At 35.8% G+C, this 22,739-nt stretch overlaps 2 protein-coding genes across 3 annotated transcripts; both read right to left on the bottom strand.

Moving 5' to 3' along the window:
* Positions 1 to 208: 208 nt before the first annotated feature.
* Positions 209 to 7,134, bottom strand: LOC308697585 (uncharacterized protein). Its single transcript, XM_081376927.1, has 3 exons — positions 6,279 to 7,134; positions 6,026 to 6,202; positions 209 to 897 (listed from the first exon to the last, which is right to left on the bottom strand). The coding sequence occupies exons 1-3, from the start codon at positions 6,364 to 6,366 to the stop codon at positions 671 to 673; spliced, it is 492 nt and encodes a 163-aa protein (XP_081233053.1). The 5' UTR covers positions 6,367 to 7,134; the 3' UTR covers positions 209 to 670.
* A 1,767-nt stretch (positions 7,135 to 8,901) lies between these two features.
* Positions 8,902 to 22,731, bottom strand: plbd1a (phospholipase B domain containing 1a). 2 transcript variants are annotated; one of them, XR_014030937.1, is made up of 12 exons: positions 22,398 to 22,714; positions 20,542 to 20,764; positions 19,074 to 19,157; positions 18,854 to 18,992; positions 17,137 to 17,277; positions 16,915 to 17,059; positions 13,301 to 13,501; positions 11,882 to 12,022; positions 11,612 to 11,797; positions 10,541 to 10,647; positions 9,860 to 10,415; positions 8,902 to 9,501 (listed from the first exon to the last, which is right to left on the bottom strand). XR_014030937.1 is itself a non-coding variant. In XM_081376645.1 (12 exons), the coding sequence occupies exons 2-12, from the start codon at positions 22,468 to 22,470 to the stop codon at positions 10,239 to 10,241; spliced, it is 1,617 nt and encodes a 538-aa protein (XP_081232771.1). In that variant the 5' UTR covers positions 22,471 to 22,494; positions 22,667 to 22,731; the 3' UTR covers positions 8,902 to 10,238. The 2 variants fall into 2 exon arrangements, 1 of the variants encoding a protein (XP_081232771.1); XM_081376645.1 differs by having other exon boundaries at positions 8,902 to 10,415; positions 22,398 to 22,494; positions 22,667 to 22,731.
* Between the last annotated feature and the right edge of the window lie 8 nt (positions 22,732 to 22,739).

Raw genomic sequence — 22,739 nt, 5'->3', positions numbered from 1 at the left:
CATGCAGCATAACATCAGTGTTTCTTTGCTCATCCTGGACTGAAGCTCAGGCTCTACTCTTCAGCACAATGGTGACACACAAAACTCAACAGAAACCCTTTAAATCCCAACAGATCATTAAAACACTAACATATCTCCACTATAGCATTATGTGCAAAAACACATAAAATCACACAAAGCAAATCACAGAATTGTACTTTTTTGTTTAGTAAATTTGACAATGAGATTTTACTGTAAACAACTGACTAGACAATAACAAACTGTGTTTTATTTAGACGGTTTTATTAACCAAATTTGCTTATTAATAAACAAACAGAGGGGAAAAAAACATACGTCTTTTTTTTATGCATTTAGCAGACACTACAACTTACAATAGAGGAACATAAGCAATGAGTCACAGAGCCAAATAAATGTTTATGAACAAATATGACTATCATCATTGTGCTGGAAATCTCCCAAAACATACACAGATGAAAATATTCATCTTTAAAAAAAGTGACGATGAATCGGTTCTCTGAAGCCTGACGAGACCTTACAGCTGCACACGTGAGCTGAGATCCAGGTTTGATTTCATGTGTTCTGCAGTTTGATGTGAATATGAATACAAACTGGATTATATCAAGATGATTTTCACATTATTTACTATCAGAATGAGTTCTGCTGTTCCTCGTCAGACTTCGACAGGTTGTCCAGTTTTGGCGGTGACGAGGGCGGAGTCTCCCAGTTCTGTGGCAGGAAGTGGAAGTCCGTGCTCCGCCCACCCGTTGCACAGGCCCCGCCCACAGGCCCCCGCGCTGACTGGCACTTCCTGTGTCTGGCCGTTGAGATGCAGCCAGGGGGCTTCCTCTTCCTGTTCAACCGCTGTCATTGTGTGAGGTGTAGTGTCCTTTTCACCTGCTGGACAGGAAAACAACACTGACTAGTGAGTTTGTTAGAACAAACGGCTGATTTATACTGTGGCCACTAATGCTAACTAGATTTCCCCAAGAAAAGTCGTCACTATTACCATACTTGAGTGTTGTGGTTGCTGGGGTGTTACTATGCAGTTCTAAAGTGTTCCGAGTGGTTTTCGGTGTGTTGTCATGTAGTTCCAATGTGTTCTGGGTGTTTTTTTTTTTTATGTTGCTATGCAGTTCTAAAGTGTTCTGAGTGGTTTTTAGTGTTGCCATGCAGTTCTAAAGTGTTCCGAGTGGTTTTTAGTGTTGCCATGCAGTTCTAAAGTGTTCCGAGTGGTTTTTAGTGTTGCTAAGCAGGTCTAAAGTGTTCCGGGTGGTTTTCGGTGTGTTGTCATGTAGTTCTAAAGTGTTCTGGGTGTTTTTTTTTAGTGTGTTGACATGCAGTTCTAAAGTGTTCTGGGTGTTTTTTTTTTGTGTTGCCATGCAGGTCTAAAGTGTTCCGAGTGGTTTTTAGTGTTGCTAAGCAGGTCTAAAGTGTTCCGAGTGGTTTTCGGTGTGTTGTTCATGCAGTTCTAAAGTGTTCTGGGTGGTTTTTTTTGTGTTGCCATGCAGTTCTAAAGTGTTCCGAGTGGTTTTTAGTGTTGCTAAGCAGGTCTAAAGTGTTCCGAGTGGTTTTTAGTGTTGCTAAGCAGGTCTAAAGTGTTCCGAGTGGTTTTTAGTGTTGCTAAGCAGGTCTAAAGTGTTCCGAGTGGTTTTTAGTGTTGCTAAGCAGGTCTAAAGTGTTCCGAGTGGTTTTCGGTGTGTTGTTCATGCAGTTCTAAAGTGTTCTGGGTGTTTTTTTTTTGTGTTGCCATGCAGTTCTAAAGTGTTCCGAGTGGTTTTTAGTGTTGCTAAGCAGGTCTAAAGTGTTCCGAGTGGTTTTTAGTGTTGCTAAGCAGGTCTAAAGTGTTCCGAGTGGTTTTCGGTGTGTTGTCATGTAGTTCTAAAGTGTTCTGGGTGTTTTTTTTTAAGTGTTGCTATGCAGTTCTAAAGTGTTCTGAGTGGTTTTTAGTGTTGCTATGCAGTTCTAAAGTGTTCTGAGTGGTTTTTAGTGTTGCTATGCAGGTCTAAAGTGTTCCGAGTGGTTTTCGGTGTGTTGTCATTTCGGTTGCCATGCAGTTCTAAAGTGTTCCGAGTGGTTTTTAGTGTTGCTAAGCAGGTCTAAAGTGTTCCGAGTGGTTTTCGGTGTGTTGTCATGTAGTTCTAAAGTGTTCTGGGTGTTTTTTTTAGTGTTGCCATGCAGTTCTAAAGTGTTCCGAGTGGTTTTTAGTGTTGCTAAGCAGGTCTAAAGTGTTCCGAGTGGTTTTCGGTGTGTTGTCATGTAGTTCTAAAGTGTTCTGGGTGTTTTTTTTTAGTGTTGCCATGCAGTTCTAAAGTGTTACGAGTGTTTTTTTTAGTGTTGCTAAGCAGGTCTAAAGTGTTCCGAGTGGTTTTCGGTGTGTTGTCATGCAGTTCTAAAGTGTTCTGGGTGTTTTTTTTTGTGTTGCCATGCAGTTCTAAAGTGTTCTGAGTGGTTTTTAGTGTTGCTAAGCAGGTCTAAAGTGTTCCGAGTGGTTTTTAGTGTTGCTAAGCAGGTCTAAAGTGTTCCGAGTGGTTTTTAGTGTTGCTAAGCAGGTCTAAAGTGTTCCGAGTGGTTTTCGGTGTGTTGTCATGTAGTTCTAAAGTGTTCTGGGTGTTTTTTTTTAAGTGTTGCTATGCAGTTCTAAAGTGTTCTGAGTGGTTTTTAGTGTTGCTATGCAGTTCTAAAGTGTTCCGAGTGGTTTTTAGTGTTGCTATGCAGTTCTAAAGTGTTCTGAGTGGTTTTTAGTGTTGCTATGCAGTTCTAAAGTGTTCCGAGTGGTTTTTAGTGTTGCTATGCAGTTCTAAAGTGTTCCGAGTGGTTTTTAGTGTTGCTATGCAGTTCTAAAGTGTTCTGAGTGGTTTTTAGTGTTGCTATGCAGGTCTAAAGTGTTCCGAGTGGTTTTCGGTGTGTTGTCATTTCGGTTGCCATGCAGTTCTAAAGTGTTCCGAGTGGTTTTTAGTGTTGCTAAGCAGGTCTAAAGTGTTCCGAGTGGTTTTCGGTGTGTTGTCATGTAGTTCTAAAGTGTTCTGGGTGTTTTTTTTTAGTGTTTCCATGCAGTTCTAAAGTGTTCTGAGTGGTTTTTAGTGTTGCTAAGCAGGTCTAAAGTGTTCCGAGTGATTTTTGGTGTGTTGTCATGCAGTTCTAAAGTGTTCTGGGTGTTTTTTTTTAGTGTTTCCATGCAGTTCTAAAGTGTTCTGAGTGGTTTTTAGTGTTGCTAAGCAGGTCTAAAGTGTTCCGAGTGATTTTTGGTGTGTTGTCATGCAGTTCTAAAGTGTTCTGGGTGTTTTTTTTAGTGTTTCCATGCAGTTCTAAAGTGTTCCGAGTGGTATTTAGTGTTGCTAAGCAGGTCTAAAGTGTTCCGAGTGATTTTCGGTGTGTTGTCATGTAGTTCCAATGTGTTCCGAGTGTTTTTTAATGTGTTGAAATGCAGTTCTAAAGTGTTCAGAGTTTTTTTTTTTTTTTGCGTGTTGCCATTCAGTTCTAAAGTGTTCAGAGTGTTTTTAATGTGTGTTGCTATGCACGTGTTAAGGTGTTCTAGTGTTACAGGTTTCATCACTATCAGCACTAGTAATAGTGTTGTGACTGAGAAAACAGTACTAAAAGTGGATATTTGTCATCTTTCAGTGTTATTTCTCAGAGGGATAAAGGTTTGCATAACACTCAGACAGGTTCTGTTTCACAGGGTTAAACTGCTGTGTTCTTATGAATCATGGTGCATTATGATTCAGAAAACACAACAGATTTCACACCTGATCTCACTGATGACGGTGTGCTCTGAGATCACACAAAACACATTTTCGTGTTTTAAGCAGAACGTAAGGTTGGCCTTGACACGATGGAGCGACACAAAACAGATAATATAAGTGATCTGACAGGAACTGCATCAGATGAGAGGTCGAGACTAAGACGAAAGGCATTCTACAGTTGTGTTTCACTCATATTCGCCCTCAGCACTGAATCATTCTAAGCACATATAAACACTGAACTCTCTGACCCTCTCGCACGAGTCTGAAAATGCTGGGCTTAAATTTAGCTCACGGGTGTCGTTGGGTTCTTCCGCTGGTTTAGGAGTTGCGTTCTGCGTCCTGAGGTAACGGATGCATGCGTGTGTGTGTGTGTGTGTGTGTGTGTGTGTGTGTGTGTGTGTGTGTGTGATGAAGACGTGAGCCATGGGACAGTCCCTGAAGACTCCTTATCACCCTCCTGACCCCACGAGAGGAACAGAAACTCACTGAAGTGTGCGCGTGAGGTTTCGTTGGGTAGAAACTCCTTTATTGGACCTCTTGGGCCGTTCACACAGAACACAATTTTGCATTCCATCGTGCTGCTTTTCCATTGTTTTTATACATCTTTTTTTATTTTAACCTCTTTTAACTTGAGAGCTGCGTTTTTAGAGCGCCTTGTAAACCATTAACTGGTGCTGTTCGCATGTTGGTAAAAAATTACTGGATGTTTTACATTTTTTATTTTAATGAAATTATTGTAGGCCCTACTATATTTTAGTTTGATAATGTTTTATATTTAATATTTTGTATTTTTAGGGGATGTGATGGTACTAAATCATATTTATGCAGTAGTTATAATCCCTTCATTCCCGTTTTGAGCATAGACCTGAAAATTACATTTCCAGCTTAAACTTGTAAATCTTGAATGCTTTGGAGGCAGACTGAAGTTTTGTCTCTTTTTAAAGACGACAACTCGCAGATTATTGCTGAAAAAGTGAAAAAAGAGATTTAAAAAGTGAACTTTAATTATTATTATTATTATTTTTTTAATTTTTTTTTACTTTTATTGCAATGAAAAATGCACAAAGATACAATTTCAGGAATGCCATATCTAAACAAGTTGTGCTAAAAATTGTAGGTTGATAGCTCAAAAAATGAGCTTTCAGTGAGATTTTGTTTGCGCGCAGTACCAAACGCTTCCACTAATTCTTTTTCTTTTGTGTTCACACAGCAAGTGCCAAAACCTTTACCAAGTTTCGTACCATTCAGATAAAGTAAAAAATAAAATATAAAAATAACCAAAGAGCAGCAGAGGGTTAAAGACATCCGTCTAGCGCTTTTACATATAAAAACATCAATAACAAAAAAAGTATCGCAGTGGAATGGAAAAATCGAACTTGAAGGTTGGTTCATAAGTATTTTACTTAATTCGAAAGCCCAGTTATGTTCATCTCTAAAACATTTTATCAGCATATTGCACTCTTTGGTGTTTTAAAAATAGCCTTTATGTTAAGTTGAGGTCATACATAAACCTTGCAGAATCTACAAAATGTTAATCATTTTAAAAAGAAGAGGAATCATAAAATGCATGTTTTTTTGTTTTTTTTTTATGTAGCCTAGTACATAAAAAAAAAAACAAAAAAAAACATGCATTTTATGATACCTCTTCTCGAATTGGGATTGCGCACAAACAAAATAACACTGAAAGCACATTTTTGAGTTATAAACCTCAAATTTTGAACAAAGCCTGTTTAGATATGGCATTCATAAAATTGTGTCTTTGGGAATTTTTCATAATATAAATGTAAAATTTTATACTTTTTTCTAGTTCACTTTTTTAAATACCTTTTTTACTTTAAAATTCAGCCTGCGCTCCAAAGCATTCAAGATTTATGAGTTTAAGCTGGAAATTTAATTTCAGATCTGTGCTTTAAAAGTGAATAAATGGATTATAATTACTGTTTGTTTTTAAGAGCCCAACTAATGACAACACTGATCAGCGTTATGGTGACTTCAGATGAAACAGTGGTGAATTCACCTTTGTGAATTCTCAATAAAAACTTTTGTAGATGTTGTGGAGTTGTTTAATCCTCCTCTGCTGATATCTTCAGAGATTTAAAGTCTTCTTTTATCTTCAGTTGATTTCATCTAAGACTGTGTCTGGAAGTCAGTTGTATTTCTTGTTCAGTTCAGCTGTTATTTCTCTTTGAAGTCAGATGGATTCTGATTGGCTGTCAGTGTTTTAATCGTTCATCAGCTGCAGAAGTCAGTTATAGTTGTTGTTGTGAATGGGACTTTAGTACCTGTGTTCTGTGAGATCCTGGTGTGACGTTTGTAGATGATGAACCAGAGGAGCAGCACCAGAACCGAGCCGCTGGCGAGCAGCCCAACACAGATCCACACGCCAGGGTTGATGGCGAGCCAGGACTGATGCTGACCCGGACCCGGACCTTTGGTGCTCAACACGGGTGGAGGAACCGCTACACACACACACACACACATCTCAACATCCACGAGCAGCCAGGAAGTAGATTATACAGCAGCAGTTTCACTCACCTGACGTCAGTCCCAGGGATTCAAGAGGGATGCAGTGTCTGAGCAGAGAATCCCAGCGAAACCCAGAAGGACACGATCTCTTCTCCATCACTGCTGATATAAAACTGAGGAGAACAGAGAGATCATGAGAGGTGAAGGAGAGCAGCGCAGCGACGTTTCACTTCTTCATTTGAGATGTCGGAGAGAATGAATCACTGATCGAGTCTCTAGAGACAAAAAGACTAGCAGAAGAGAGAGACGGAGAGAAACGAGAGGAAACCCAACTTTATTTTTAACCACATGTTGTTTTCTGCAGTTCTTCATAACCGAACATAAACCAAACATTTTATATAAAGTGTGGCTCCAAAAAGTATCTGTTCACTTTTAAATGTCTGAATTTGATTCGTCAGACCAAGTGTCTTTTTATTTTCAGGAGCCTCAAAATTACTGTAGGAGATTAAGAAGTCATTATTATGAGATAAAATGACAATGAAATAGTCAAAATATGAGATAAAAGAGATAACTGACAATGTCTTATGTTATAAAAAGTTGAGATTATGAGAAAAGTGCGAAAGTGAGACACGAAAAAGTCAAAATTATGAGATAAAAAGGTAAAAAAGGACAAAATGCCAAATATGCAATAAGTCAAAATTTATGTAAAATGACAAGGATGTCATTTGACAAGTCAAAATATAAAAGTCAAAATTGACAAAATGTCTTAATTATGGTATAAAAAGTTGAGATCATGAGAAATAGTCAAAATATGAGAAAAAAGTCAAGATTGACAAAAATATCACAGCTGTGAAATAAAAGGTAAAAACTTTAGAAAAGGTTACAAAATAGTAGAAATGATGACAAAATTGACAATGTCAATTATGAACAAGTCAAAACTATAAAAAAAGCGAAATTATGACAAAAAGACAAAATGATCTTCATCTTAAGAACTAAATCTGTTTTATCAAACAAATGTCTGTCTGTCTGTTTTGATTGTAAATTGTTTGTGCATCTTTGCTATACATGATACTTGATGTAATATTTTGTATCTCATATAATGACATTCATAAGACTTTTTACGTATTCAAATACTGTGTGTTCACTATGTGGTCTAGTTGCTAATAATTCACTTAAAAATGTACATTTTCTCATTTTCCTGATTTTCTTCTGCATAACAATTTATGTTGGGGTAACAACTTTGGACCCCATTGACTCTCATTGTGTGGGTAAAAAGAGGCCTTTTTCAAAATATCCATTGTGTTCCACCCTTGCGTGTGTAAAACTGTTCAACCTCTAAAACGCACATGGACATCAAAGTTTAACTTGCGTTTTCGATTTCCTCACCACAAAAACACACATTTGCCTTTTGCCTTTAATGTTTAAAAAAACGAGAGAGAGAGAGAGAGAGAGAGAGAGAGAGAGAGAGAGAGAGAGAGAGAGAGAGAGAGAGAGAGAGAGAGAGAGAGAGAGAGAGAGAGAGAGAGAGAGAGAGAGAGAGAGAGAGAGAGAGAGAGAGAGAGAGAGAGAGAGAGAGAGAGAGAGAGAGAGAGAGAGAGAGAGAGAGAGAGAGAGAGAGAGAGAAAACCCCAACAAGAGACAGAGAAACAGATGAATTTGTTCTAATACATCCAGCGGGTTGCGACTTAAACACATTTGAAATAAGACAGAACAAGACTTTCAAATAAGCTAAAACTACTATTAAATCTAATTTAATTAAATATACGATTTAATTCATTCCCTCGAGAACTATCAATTTTATTTCAGAACCAGGATTCACATGGTCTTGGAGAACCTGGATATATGAGGGAATATCAAAAGTGTGATGATTTTTAGACCTGGAAAAGTCATGGAAAATAAATATAATATTTCAATAAAAAAATCTAGGAAATTAATAAAATCATTAAGAATCAAAGAAATGAATGAAATATTTTTTATTTTTTTAAACCATGCAAATAAATTCTATAAAAAGTCTTGGAATTAAATAATATCTTTTAAAAATAGGAAGAAAATCAACAACTGAAATCTTTAAGAATCAATGAAATATGGAAATCAAAATCTTTAAAAATCGTAGAAAAAACTAAAATTTTAAAGTCATGGAAGTTTCTAGAATGATTTTTTTATTGTCATGTCGAGCTCTGAAGAATTTATTGGTATTTTATATATTTGATCATTTTTTAATAAAAATAAATAAATAAATCATGAATGACTGTAAAAGTTACTTGTCGCAACGAGTGTGAATCCTGAAAAACATGCAGTTCTCGAAACTTCTGAAATTACAGAAATGTAATCATTTTACTATATTGCCACTATTAGTTTCTGTAAATTAAATGTTGTAAAATGAGCAGCTTTATTATTACATGGGAAGCACCAAAAATATCTTCCTTCAGCCTTCGAATATCATCTTCAAACAGTCAGAAATGTGTAGAATTACTGTAATAATAAAACAGAAATGTAACCTCTACAAGCAGCAAAGACTAGAGCTCCAACATGTGTCTTTTACTTCACTGTGTAAATGTGTTTGTGACAATCTACCAAACCTTCATTGCTCTCTCAGTGGTTTGTTGCTTTCAAACTCTTTGATGGTCCAAAGCTTCAATCGAACATGAGAAGAAACAAGTGAAACCCAACAAAAACACTCAACACTGAGAAATGAAGTGCATTCGTTCATTGGTTGAATCAAAGAGAAAAGCACAGATCAGAGTACAAACATCCAGACATGAGGAATCATTCACACTGTAATACTACCAGAGGCACTTTAGACTGGCGTTCCCTGAGAGAAAACATCTTCACTGGAAGAGACGTCAACTAGACATTAGAGTCACTCAGACACTTTGTTTTTCTGCTCGCGTTGTTCGTCAGGACTCCATCCCAAACAAACCTTCCTCACTTTAAACATGCCATTAAACACACATTTATGGCACATAAGAAAACAATCATGCTTCTCTAAAGTCATATTTATGACAAAAAAATCTAAATTATGACATTACATACTAAAGTACAATATATGAATTGCAACATTGTCAGAAATATGACTGACATTTATGACAAAATGTCAAAATTAAGACAATGTTGAAATTCATATACTCAAAATGTCAATAATGACAGACATGTCAAAATTGACAAAGAAAGTCCAAATTTGACATAAGTAATTTTTATGACATAAACAGAAAAAAAGGAACATTTATGACAGTCAAAAGAAAAACAACCATGCTTTGGTACATCTATGATGAAAAGTCGAAATTATGACATACTAAGTCATTGTTAACTTACAAGCCTAATAATTTATATTATAATTATGACTATTTACGCCATCCTTTTGACTAAATATGACTTATTAGTATGTCATAATTTTGACTTTTCATCTCATAAATGTCATAATTTATATTTTTTATGTCATAAATATGATTTAGTGTCATAATTTCAACTTATGCTCTAATCATGACTATCATAATTTAGATTTTTCATCTGAAAAATATGATTTCAACTTTATATCTCACAATGATAACTTCGTCATAACGTCAACTTTTCATCTCATGAATTTTGACTTTTCTTGTGATAACTATGCTTCGGTAAATCATAATTATGACATAAGTAGTCGAAATTATGACAAGTCATTGTTGACTCACAAGCTCTTTAATCTGTCATAATTATGAATATTTATGCCATCGTTTTGACTATAAATATGAATTAGTATATCATAATTCTGACTTTTCATCTTATGAATATGACTTTTTTTGTGATAACTATGATTAACCAAAGCATGATTTTCCCCTTATGCTGCAGAAAAGGGCTCCCATAGCCATAAACACACAAGAGTGCACTAAATCATTACGATTAACTTCCCTCAATCCATCAATCAAAAGAGGCGTAGACAGTCCTGGACTGATTGTCAAATGACGGCTGAGGAGTTTAGCGTTCAGAATAAAAGCTGATTGGACAGATTGAAGGGCTCAGATTGGTTTTAGCGACAGTGGACTTCCATGATCCTCAGGGGCGGAAGAGCTGCGGCTGCATGCTGACGAAGCTGAAGTTGTATCTGAGAGGAAGCCCCTGGTGTGTCGTGCTGTTGAAGGCGTCCCAGGAGAACACGGGGAGTCCTCCTTCAGTAGTGGGACCGTTCAGCGCCTCCGCCACGAACCCCCGAGCCATGAGCAGATCCGTCACCTGACCAGAGGACAACAGAGAGTCAGGAGCAGAGAACGCATGAGCTGATTGGCTGATGGAGTGGGTCAGCTGACCAGAGAAGCAGAGAACTCAATCTGATTGGCTGATAGAGTGGGTCAGCTGACCTTGGTGTCGTAACATCCTTCAGGACTGGCGTTATGCTCACGCAGGTCGTTGCGACAGCAGATGGACTTACACGGGTCGCCCTTCGAGTACGGGTCGTTCTTATAATCTGAGGACACATTCAGGACATCGTCAGACAGTGACTGACAGGAGGAGACAGTGATTGACAGGTACTCATTATAATATATGACTTTCACTGTGTGATATTTAAAGGCTCAATAATTTTTTTCTTTTAAATAATAAAACAAATGAAAGTTATTCTATTTTGACTTATTTCTATTAAAACTTAAATCAAACTGAAATAAACAATGATACATTAATTGTATTTTCTTGTTAACAATAAAATACCAGGATTAAAACATTAGCTTATTTCTTTTTGTAGATACGACCAGGGTTATTATCGTTAAACAAACACAAAAACATTTAAAAGTTTGCTATTTAAAGTAAAATAAATAAATAAATAAATAAATATTTTATATATATATATATATATATTTTATCACACACACACACACACACACACACACACACACACGTGTAATATATATAACTTGAATGCATTGTATTTCACTTACCAAGGCAATTTCTAATTTTCATTTAGTTTTTAACTTGTAGCAAAATAACTAAAAATAAAATAAATTGTAAACTATATAAACATTTTTAAAATGACAACACACACTTAGTAAAATTAACAAAAACTACAATGAAAATGGAAAATACAAAAAAAACTAATTCTCTCTCTCTCAAAATATTTCTAATTTTAATTTAGTTTAACTTGAAGTGCTAAAAAAACTAAAATGGAAATAGTAATAAGTATATAGAACATTTTTAAAAATATTAATAAAAATGACTGCACCACAAAATTACTAATACTTTAACTACAATCAAAAATGAAAAAAAAAAAAAAAAAAAACTACATACACAGGATACATACATATTTTTAGATAAATATCTATTTTTTTAAGTCCTATTCCATAAGTGACATCACCAGGACTCAGTCAACACCTGCTAGACTAGTGCAGTGTAACTAGTGCGGTGTAACCGATTGGTTGTGCGGGGGTTGCTATGGTTACCGTTGTATCTCATGATGTGTTTGAGGGTGGTCAGGTCGCTCACTGAAGACTGGTCACGGCGGAAGATCTTGGCGCGAGGGCAAAGGTCATAAGAAAAGTCCTCCCCGTACTTCTTCCACATCTGCTCGTACCCGCTCAGATCGTAGACCTTACGGTGGAACGGCACGTTGTAGGATGGCCAGTAACCTGCAGGACGCACACATTTAATGTTTCATTTCATGCCAGAATAACAATAAAGAGCAATGAAACTGAGGCCCGTGTGAGTCTGACCTCTGCGCAGCGTCTGCGTCTGGTCCGAATACTCCACCAGTCCCGGGATCTGCTCGACCACGATCAGCGCCCCGTCATCCAGATGGCTGCCCAGACTCACTTTACTGGAGTCCACAACCATGTACTGGTTATTATATGTGCCTGATGGAGAGATTCAGCACTGGATCAGAGCGCTGATTCACATTAAACCAGTACAGCTGGTTATATAAACCAGTATATATATTACAAATTTTATATTTAATCTTAAATTATATGCTACTCCATAAATAGTATTTTTTTTATTTATTTAAAAATAAAACGGGGTTTTTTTAAAGAGTCATTTTCGATGAAGCCACTCCTTCTGAAATACGAAATGTGCTGTGATTTGTTAGCTGGCCCTGTGTGTTGTGATTGGCAGCGCTTTCAGGAAATGTCCTGGCCCTTATTTAACTGCAAGTTCTTCTCTAGTTTAAACATTAAGGATTAAGGATTAACTTCAAACCAATTCGAACCCGATTCAGACCCTGACAATGTTGACAAACAAGAGGATCATGCAGAACAGATTTCACGCACAGCCTTTTCACAGGACGGCAAGCACGGATTTCACAGGACGTTTCAGAGTGGTATGTTTTTTGTACTTCTCTTGTACATTATAGATTCAATGCTATCCACTATTTACTCGTGATATTTGTTGGAAAACTAAGGTAATACAAACAGTAATCGATCACAAAATGATGGTTAATTTTCCTAAGGAGAAGTGAACTGTCTTACAAAAGCTACAGTAAACAATCTGTTCTACATAAAACGTGAAGTGCACAGATAAACACTGGGGTTATAATGTTCAGGAACAGTGTTTAAAATAAGTTAACCACTCTTAAGTTCGTCAGGCTTAGGAAGGTCAAACAAATGAGTTTTGGAAAAGTGGAAAAAAAGCATCTATTTGACACTGCGGCAATACTGTCTTCTCTAATGTGATTCTGTGGGCGGAGATTATTTAAATGAGGAGCATTATGACTTCACAAGATCCAGATAAATCGTGTTGTAGTCCAAACTGTTCGTTGCAGTTCTTGAAAAGTGAATTCTGTTAAATAAAATATCTCCCTTTGAGCTTTGTAACCTTGCAGATATTTTTTTATACTCAAACAGCAACATTACACACTGACTAAAGTTGAAAAAGAGAAAAAAAACATATGACCCCTTTAAATAAAAAAACATAATTTTTACATTTATTTTATCTTTCTTAAACTATACTATATAATTATCATTATTTACTTTTTACTCTTAAATGATGTACTACATAAATCAAATTATATATATATATATATATATATATATATATATATATATATATATATATATATATATATATATATATATATATTATATTATATATATATATATATATATATATATATATATATATGTGTGTGTGTTTCTGACCGGAGTTGTATCTGGAGAAGGTCTGCGCCCACTGCTCTCCGGTCTGTGCCAGTACGTGTGCCAGTCGAACCCTGTGCCAGGAGAACAGACTGCCAGGAGTGATGTAGGAGTACAGCGAGGTGTTGAAGACGTTATTCGTGGTCTGCGTCATCATCAAACCGCTGCCCAGCAGATAGAAATCATCCAGAGACACCAGGAACCCTGAACACAGTCACAGACACCAGCATAAATAAGAAATAAAATATTAAAACTGGACAGTATATATATTGCCCACTCTACTATTTTTCCCTACTCAAACAAATCAATAAATTAATGAACCAATAAACCAATGAACCAATGAACCAACAAATCTATTGTCTTGTCCAAATACCCACACTTGCGGTCTTTGCACTTCACCATTGTCTACTTGCATTTCCTATATTTGGCTCAAGTGTTAAAGTAGGCGGAAAGACTGCAAGTGTGTAGAACTTTTGATTACTCGATGGGACACTTTTAGTATTGCAAAAAATGCAAGTGTTTACAGAGCTTTTATTTATTATATTTCCAATACATTGCATTTTAAAATAAACTTCTACATGTCTGTTCAGTAGTCGCTATGTAACTAACAGAAGACTTTAAATTTGAAAATTGTGGCGCTTCTAATTAAGTGATAAAAACCAGTTGCAAATGTTGTACAAAATAGGCCTACACATATCATACTCATTTGCTGTGCACCAATAAAATGTGCTACACTTTTATGCTTTTACTACCAAATTATATGCATCTAATTATTTTAAATTACAGTGGAATGTTTTCCTCAACATCTTGTGATTTCGGGGCATGAGTTCCCGAACATAATGCATGATGGGATACGCTTAGCTCCGAAGCAGTATTGGAGATAGTGTGGGTTTAGTGTGCATTAAAGGAGACATATCATGCTTTTAAATTGTTCCTTTTTACATATAAATCATACATTTGTAGCAGTGGCGGCTGGTGCTAAAAAAATTTTGGGGGGGCACAACAAACTGAATTTTTAATTCAGGACTGAATGTAGGCTTATTGTTAAATAACAATTTAACAGTGATAATAATGTAGGTATCATTAGCCTAAAGTTTAGCTAAAACTTCAGCCGGTAGGGTAGCCAATTGCCAAATAAATCTGAATTTTTGGGCTAAATGGCGATGTATGGTATAATCTGAGGATTTAATTATTATTTTTCTATTTGAATAAAAAAACCTGTATTTAATTTAAAAAAAAATATTAATATCCTGATCGATATTGTCCTACAAACAATGTTCATATAAAAGGTTATAAAAACAAACATAGTGTTGCTGTCCATCTGCAGTCTATCCAAAAAGGGGTCAAATCACATTACATTCTAACATTGCAACATTACAATCTAAAAACAAAAGAATGCTTTACTAAACCAAAAAAAAAAAAAAAAAGCTAATATCATAAAAATACACATGTAGGTTTGAAATTCTCTAGCACATTTATGTTCACCAACAACAACAAATATTCAACAACAAATGTTTTAGCTAAACATATTTATAATTTAGTGCTAATGTATATTTTAGTCAGAATAATTGCGCTCCTATTCATTGCGCTCCGTCTGTTCGGCGCGCATGCACGCGGGGGCGCTCGTTCACGGAAGTATAGCTTGCAGAAAGCTCGCCCACTCATGACAGCAAACTGGACTTTCTAACATTTACAGATGGAGAATATGTCCGTGAAATGTAAGTTATGCACTGAGGAAATTATTGGATGTCACTTCAGCTTATGGCTAAATTCTATTAGAGGTACATTTGTTTCCACCAATCGCTGCACAAGTTAAGGTTACATATGATGACGAAAGCACGTTAGTGCGAGCCCTCCCGGAACCCATAGAGAATGCATTGCAGTGCCTGCAGTTCGAAAAAAAAATCTTTGAATGTAAGTCTATGGGAAGACTCTGGGCGATTCTCAGCCAGAGTGAAATCGCCCAAAAAGAGGCGGTACTCCACAGAACGTGACTCGGCGCTGATTGGACTATATCCAGAGGCAGAACAACAGTGAGTGACTGCTAGCGTAACTCTGTGGTTGAATGAGATAGTGATTGAAAAAGTCCCTTTCACACTTTAGTGGTGCGTCGCCCGATCGCCCTAATGAAGAAACCGCCGCTGATTTGTAGTCTATATAAAGTGGAACTGCAATGCTTGGGTCTGAATTCCTCATTATTATAGCTCCACAGGCCCCTTTTATACCCCTTTTCTGATGTGCGTCTGAGAGCAACTCGTTTTGGTGCGGTCTCTTTAAATACAATTGAGACACTTCATACCCCGCCCCCTCTCCAGGATGCAGAGGTCACACTCGGTTCAACTCCACCCCGTTCGGCCATTTTTGTAGTTTGATAGCAGAGATACGATTATGTAGCGGCACAGAAACTTTTTATTCACACGTTATTAACAAAATGTCAACAACGGAAGACTTGTCCAGCCAGCCTTACATGTTCGAGCCAGAGTCGGAGCCGGAGCGAGATGAAAATGAAGACGACGAACCTGCAGAACAACGTCTTCATATGGATGTATCGCAATGGTGTGTTACTGTATTTACACATGAAACTTTGGTCTTCCGACCTTTTACCACCGTGTCGATTTATTTTGATTAATATGTGCGAGGGAGATAGAGCGAGACAGCGTCTAGTTTGGAGATGGTGTCTTGTTTACACTTTCGCATGGCTCTGAAGAGAGAGAGTGAGCGCGCGCGCGACCGGGTCTCTCTCTCTCTGCTCGTTCTTTCAGTTAAACATGCGCCCTGTCACAAGCGCGGCAGTTCATCAACATTAGACGGTGTAATGAGGCGTGTGGGTTACTACATCCAACAACCAAACATTTTAACTTACCCTCTCGTAACTTCTGCATCCTTTAGCTTGGACTACAAAATTGCAGCGAGAAATAAAAATGGCGGATTGCTCGAAGTGTTGGGCCGGAAGTCAATGTGCTTATTTGGCAGTTCCGCTGCAAATACTGTGACGTAATAGTTCAAAAAACGCCATAGATAACATAAAAATCTGAACCGGTTGAAAAATATGGCCAAAACAGAATATAAAGATATCAACGAAGCACCTGAAGAGAATAATTTCATATTTTCTGTACTTCTAAACACTCCAAATATACAACAAAATGCATTTAAGGGCTAAAAAAGTGCATTTGGCATGATATGTCCCTTTTAAGGGCTCTGCACGTTGGCATTTTTAAGACATGGGACAGTCTTGCACACTTACTTCCTGTTGCTTGCACATGCTCTCAAGTGGCCAAGACCCCAAAGTGTGGGGGACAAAGCAAATAAACCAATGAATCAATGAACCAATGAGTCAATGAACCAATGAGTCAATGAACCAAATGAACAAATGAACCAAATGAACAAATGAACCAAATGAACAAATGAACCAATGAACAAATGAATCAATGAACAAACGAATCAATGAACAAACGAATCAATGAACAAACGAATCAATGAACAAACGAATCAATGAACAAACGAATCAATGAACAAACGAATCAATGAACCGAATGAACAAATTAATCAATGAACAGATGAGTCAATGAACAAACAAATCAATGAACAAATGAATCAAATGAATCAATAGTCCATACCAGGGTAGCTGCTGAAGGACAGTTTCCCTGTGGCTGTGTGTGGTTCGCTCAGCTTGAAGTCCCAGTGTTTGTAGATGCGCATGGTGGCGGCGAATGTGTACCAGCTGGAGTGAGCGAACAACAGGTTCTCATAGCCGGGCAGCATCTGAAACACACGGCGAGTGTGAGAAAACATCACATCAGCTGGCTTCTGATGTCCTTCATGATCTTCACTTATGTTACCTTAATGAGCGCGGAGCAGTGGCCCATCGGAGGAGCCTTATACTGCCTCATGAGGGGCACCTCACCAGGCACCAGCGCCGGGATCAGATCCAGCAGATCCCCCACCGCATTCAGGAACTGAATGGAGAACTGGGACAGAGGCTACAGAGAGAGACACACATGTAAACATCTGATAAGAGAGAACGAGCAAAACATACTTTAGCTTCAACAGATGCAAACATGCCATTCAGAAACAAGATGCAAATACAAACAAGCACTGACTAGTACTAATAAACCTTCAGTTAAATAAAACCGTTATACTTATTTCAATTTAAATGTTTGTCATTTTTAAGCAATAGAAAAAAAATACAGAAAACAGAGCTTTAATAAAACAAAAATAAAAAGTATTTTTTAGATGTTAGCCATTTTCTAAAGTAAGAAATAAGACAAATACAGGAAATGTACCTAATAAACCAAATTTTAAAAAGTATTTTTTAGATGTTTGCCATTTTCTAAAGTAAGAAATAGGAAAAAATACAGGAAATAGAGCTTAAAACAAAAATAATTAAAGATAGAAAAGGAGAAAAATACAGGAAAAAGAGCTTTAATAAAACAAAAATAAAAAGTTTTTTTTTAGATGTTGGCCATTTTCTAAAGTAAGAAATAGGAAAAAATACAGGAAATAGAGCTTAAAACAAAAATAATTAAAGATAGAAAAGGGGAAAAATACAGGAAAAAGAGCTTTAATAAAACAAAAATAAAAAGTTTTTTTTAGATGTTGGCCATTTTCTAAGGTAAGAAATAGGAAAAAATACAGGAAATAGAGCTTAAAACAAAAATAATTAAAGATAGAAAAGGGGAAAAATACAGGAAAAAGAGCTTTAATAAAACAAAAATAAAAAGTTTTTTTTAGATGTTGGCCATTTTCTAAAGTAAGAAATAAGACAAATACAGGAAATATAGCTAATAAAACAAAAATAAAAAGTATTTTTTTTAGATGTTTGCCATTTTCTAAAGTAGGAAATAAGACAAACACAGGAAAAAGCTTAAAAAATAATTAAAGTTAGAAAAGGGGAAAAATACAGTAAACAGAGCTTTAATACAACAAAAATAAAATGTATTTTTTAGATGTTTGCCGTTTTCTAAAGTAAGAAATAGGAAAAATACAGAAAAAAAAGAGATTTAAAAAAAAAAAAAAAAACTTTGGATGTTTGTCATTTTCCCCAGTAAGAAGTTGAAAAAATACAGGAACTAGAGCTTTAAACAAAAAAAAAAATTAAAACATTTTAAATGTTTGTCATTTAAGTGAGAAATGGGAAAAATACAGGAAATAGCTTACATTTTTCCCCTATTTCTAACTCAAATGACATAAACATCTAAAAAGTTACTATTTTTGTATTTTAAGCTCTAGTTCCTGTATTTTTCAAAAGACAGAAAATGAGAGACTAGAAAATTAGAAAATGACAAACTAAGTTTTTTAAAAACTATTCCCTGTTTTTTTTTTCCTTTTCTAACTTTATTTTCCTGTATTTTTTTTATTTTTTTATTTCTTACTATTCTTACTTACTATTATTATTTTACATCTCTTACTTTAAAAAAATACTTGAACATCTAAAAGTTTTGTTTTTGTTTTATAGAGTTTTTTTTTAAAGAGATGGAAAAAATGCAGAAAATGGAGCTCAAATAAAAGCTGTTAATCTTCTGAGTTGAGTATGAGAGGATAAGTTCCTCGTCTCACCTTCCTGCCCTGTTGTTTGGCCCAGTCGGTCACTCCGGCCTGCAGCCCGTCCAGCTGTGCCAGAATCAGGCCCGTGTGAATCCACAGAGGATCAGTGGTGTTACGCGTCACCTGACGCCGAGTCCACTCGTCCTGCTTACTACAACACCACAGACAGAATCAACACACACCGTACGGAGCAAACACAGGACAGACACACACAGGGGAGAGCTGCACTCACGCCATGAAGCGCTTCACGGCCACCAGGGTTTTGGGATTCTGGATCAGCTGCGGGTACATGTTGGTGTAATGATCCAAAATCTGCCTAAAACACAACAAAGTGTCATTCCAATTAATACCACTTTTTTACTCATATCAAACTATTTTAGCTCAAATAAATCATACATCGAATTATTATTTTTAAATATTCATATTTTCAATTAATACTTTGATATACTGTGAAAGAAGTCTTGCTGGGAACAGTGTTATTTTAATATTATAATATACTAATTTATTTATTTCAGAGTTAAATTTCTAGTAATTTTAGTAATCTAGTGTGGTGTCATTTTTAAATATTTTTCTAAAATATCAATAGAGTTTTGTATTCATTTTATTAATTTTTTATTTTATTTTTTATTACTTTTGTCAGTTTTATTTTTATTTTGTTGTTTTGTGTTTTAATTATTATAAAGCTTTAATTTCTTTATATTTAAGTTTAACTTTTTATTTATTTAGAAATGTTATTACTTCAACAGTCAGAATGTCACACTGAAAAAAAGCACTTGATTAAACTTTTCTGCAAATGTAATTGAATTGTGTTTATTATTATTATTATTTTGAATTAGCTTTAATTATTATATTTAGAATTTTCATTTTAGTTAAATGTATAGTAGTTTTGTTATGCATTTTAGTCATTTTTATATTAATAATTTTGTTTTATTATATTAATATATTATATTTTTGTTATATTCATATTTTTTTAAATATAACTATTCAGATTTTTATTTCAGTTTTGGTTCAGTTAGTTGCCATGGCAACACTTTTAATTTTCTATTTCATATTTAGATGTTATTTTAGCTGTATTTTAATTAACACAAACATTTTTAGTTAATGATAATGGTTGATAAACCTGTTAATGAACGACAGGTCAGCGCTGACTAAAGATTAACCCAAATCTTAATCCTGAATAGAATAATTTCTACTCATTTCACAACCAAACAAATTTGCCAATCATCCGAGGGCTCATTTACATATAAAGTCGCATATTTACATATACTGGCTTAATTTTATTGGAGCAGAAACTGTTTCTGAGGGTGAAAATGTATTATGGAAAACTTAAATTATGACTGTTTTTAGTGCAAGAAACTTCGACTTACATTATAAGAGCACTTCAGAGAAACAGCCACAACTAATGCATGTAAACTTTTTTTTAAATTAGGAAGCGATTTGCTTTGACTCAACCTCTAACTGAAACATGCAGTTTAAGGCAGTCTAGTCTAGTACTTTATTTTTTAGTTGTTATGTTTGTAATTGTTGCTCTACGCTCATTTATCATTTATTTTATTGCCATTGTTACTGTTATTTCTTATTTTAATATTGTTATTGTTGCTGCTACATGATGTACTGTATGGTGACCTTGAGTGATTTTAAAGGTGCCTTATTATTGTTATTATTATTATTATAAGGCTTGAAGTGTTTCAGACACGTACGGCGCGGTGAGGAAACCCTCCAGGTATCCGGCCGTGAACATGGTGATGGTGTCGGTCTGCGGCGTCGCCCCGTATCCCGCCCGGATCTCCAGCACACCCCATCCCGACGACGACAGCGTGTCGTTATAGTGGCCGTAAGCGCTGCCCTGCGGGTCCAGAACGCCTTGCTTCAGCACAACAGCCTTTTGGGTCGAATCCCAGTACGCCGTGGCCTTCAGCAGCGCTGGATCACACACACACAACAACAACAACAACAGTATGACGTTAATATGAGCGAAATAACAGTCGAGTCCAGCACTCTGTAAAGTCTCCTCCAGCACATCCCAAAGACTCTCATTGAGTTTAAGCTCTGGACTTCATGTGTGAAAATTACTATTCCTTCTCCTCACAACCATTTGAGCCTGATGAATCTTGACATGGTCATCCTGGAAGATGGCCATGATGTTCCTACATGGGTGTTTAAGAAATGAAAAGCTACACACTCCATCAGTTAGGGTTAGAAGAACTGGTGGCAAACATATAACATGATAGAAACATAATCACTATCACTAATGATCCAATCATAGACTAGGCCTATTTGCCCATTTAAATCCAAACAGCGACTTTTTTTTCCCCTTTTCTTTGGCCAAGCAGTGTGTGTGTGTATACATTTTATATATGTGTATTAGTGCTGGGCAATGATTAGCCTAATCGAATCCAAAATAAAAGTTTGTGTTTACATAATATGTGTGTATAATTGTGTATAATTATTTTGTATATATATTTACACACAGTACACATACATAGCCTATATCATGTAAACAAACTTTATGTATGTGTACTGTGTGTAAATATATATACAAAATAATTATACATTTATACACACACATTATGTAAACACAAACTTTTATTTTGGATTCGATTAATCATTGCCCAGCACTAATACACAAATACACAAACAGACACACGAAAACAAAGCAAGAAACTAAGGTTCTGATTCTTCATGACTCTTAGCCATTGTGGGCGTCTGCTACTTCCTTAAAAAATATTATATGCTGTTTTTAACCATAAGAGGAACTTTATTTCAGGATATGAGATGAAAAATGAGATGAGACACCCTATTAACTAAGAATATAAATCTATATTCAATGAGTGAATTTAAAATAATAAAACACTCAAAAATGCTTCAGTCAGACATCAATAAATTCCAATAATTCGGGATAATTTGCCTTAAACATGTTTAATCTGCTGATAGATGTGGGAGTATCAATCTTTCTACTTTCTTCCACAGAAAACTATATTTAAGTTATAAATTCAAAGACAGACTACATTTGTTTTTATTTTGTTAGATAATTTGTAAAGCTTTTTATATGGTTAGATAAATTCGATACATGCAAACATTTGCAAACTTAACCACTAAGGTAAGCATTTGTTTCTCATATTCTCTCAAATCCAGGTTAAAATATTACTTTAAATAAATATAAATACATAACACTTTAAACAAACCTTCTTAACTTACTACAAGAACACGTTTCCAAACTCTCTTTGTTAAGTAATCATAAAGAAACAGGAGACACGGATCTCAGTTTTCAGATTGACTTTTATAGGATCATGTGATTCTCCAGTGTGTTCATGATCAGTGTAATAGACAAACCTGCAGCTTCAGCCAATTCCTCTTTAACTCACTTAAAACAAGCTTGACTTGAACTCTTATGAGCGAAACAAAAGCACGTGTGTTTTAAAGAGATTTACACGGAACATGGACGTATAAATATTTAAAACACATGGTCATATATAACATATAAACCACACTGTCGTGGAACACGAGCTTTATGAAAGTCAAGGTTAAATACGAGTTAAATACGAGAGTTACTTACTGTCGCTTCTCGCTGTTGCTGCAAAACAAGCGAGAATTAAAACGCAAATGCGGTGTGTCTTGTTTGTGTCCATGTTCAGTCAGTCGCAGCCCAGAAACTGAAAATAAAGTGGGAAATCCCTCAGTAAACAGCTTCCTTGTGGCAAAACAACATTAATAAATCTGAGCGCGATCGTCAGACGAGATAATATAAAACTTCGTTTAACTAAGAAGCGACTGACACTATGAACGACACAATGAACGCTGAGAAAAATAAAAACAAGTCTTCACCCCAGATGGGACTCGAACCCACAATCCCTGGCTTAGGAGGCCAGTGCCTTATCCATTAGGCCACTGGGGCGGA

This window comes from Scardinius erythrophthalmus, assembly GCF_964197995.2.
Source record: "Scardinius erythrophthalmus genome assembly, chromosome: 1".
Lineage (NCBI taxonomy): Eukaryota > Metazoa > Chordata > Actinopteri > Cypriniformes > Leuciscidae > Scardinius > Scardinius erythrophthalmus.
This window is presented reverse-complemented; position numbering and strand designations above follow the sequence as displayed.

Excerpts from the sequence above, each read along its gene's own strand:
- LOC308697585 (XM_081376927.1), bottom strand. The coding sequence starts at position 6,366 with ATGGAGAAGAGATCGTGTCCTTCTGGGTTTCGCTGGGATTCTCTGCTC. Across the intron at positions 6,203-6,278 it reads ATCCCTGGGACTGACGTCAG|CGGTTCCTCCACCCGTGTTG; the intron begins GTGAGTGAAACT and ends GTGTGTGTGTAG. Across the intron at positions 898-6,025 it reads CAGGATCTCACAGAACACAG|CAGGTGAAAAGGACACTACA; the intron begins GTACTAAAGTCC and ends TTTCCTGTCCAG.
- plbd1a (XM_081376645.1), bottom strand. The coding sequence starts at position 22,470 with ATGGACACAAACAAGACACACCGCATTTGCGTTTTAATTCTCGCTTGT. Across the intron at positions 17,060-17,136 it reads ACTGCTCCGCGCTCATTAAG|ATGCTGCCCGGCTATGAGAA; the intron begins GTAACATAAGTG and ends CGTGTGTTTCAG. Across the intron at positions 10,416-10,540 it reads AAGGATGTTACGACACCAAG|GTGACGGATCTGCTCATGGC; the intron begins GTCAGCTGACCC and ends TCCTCTGGTCAG.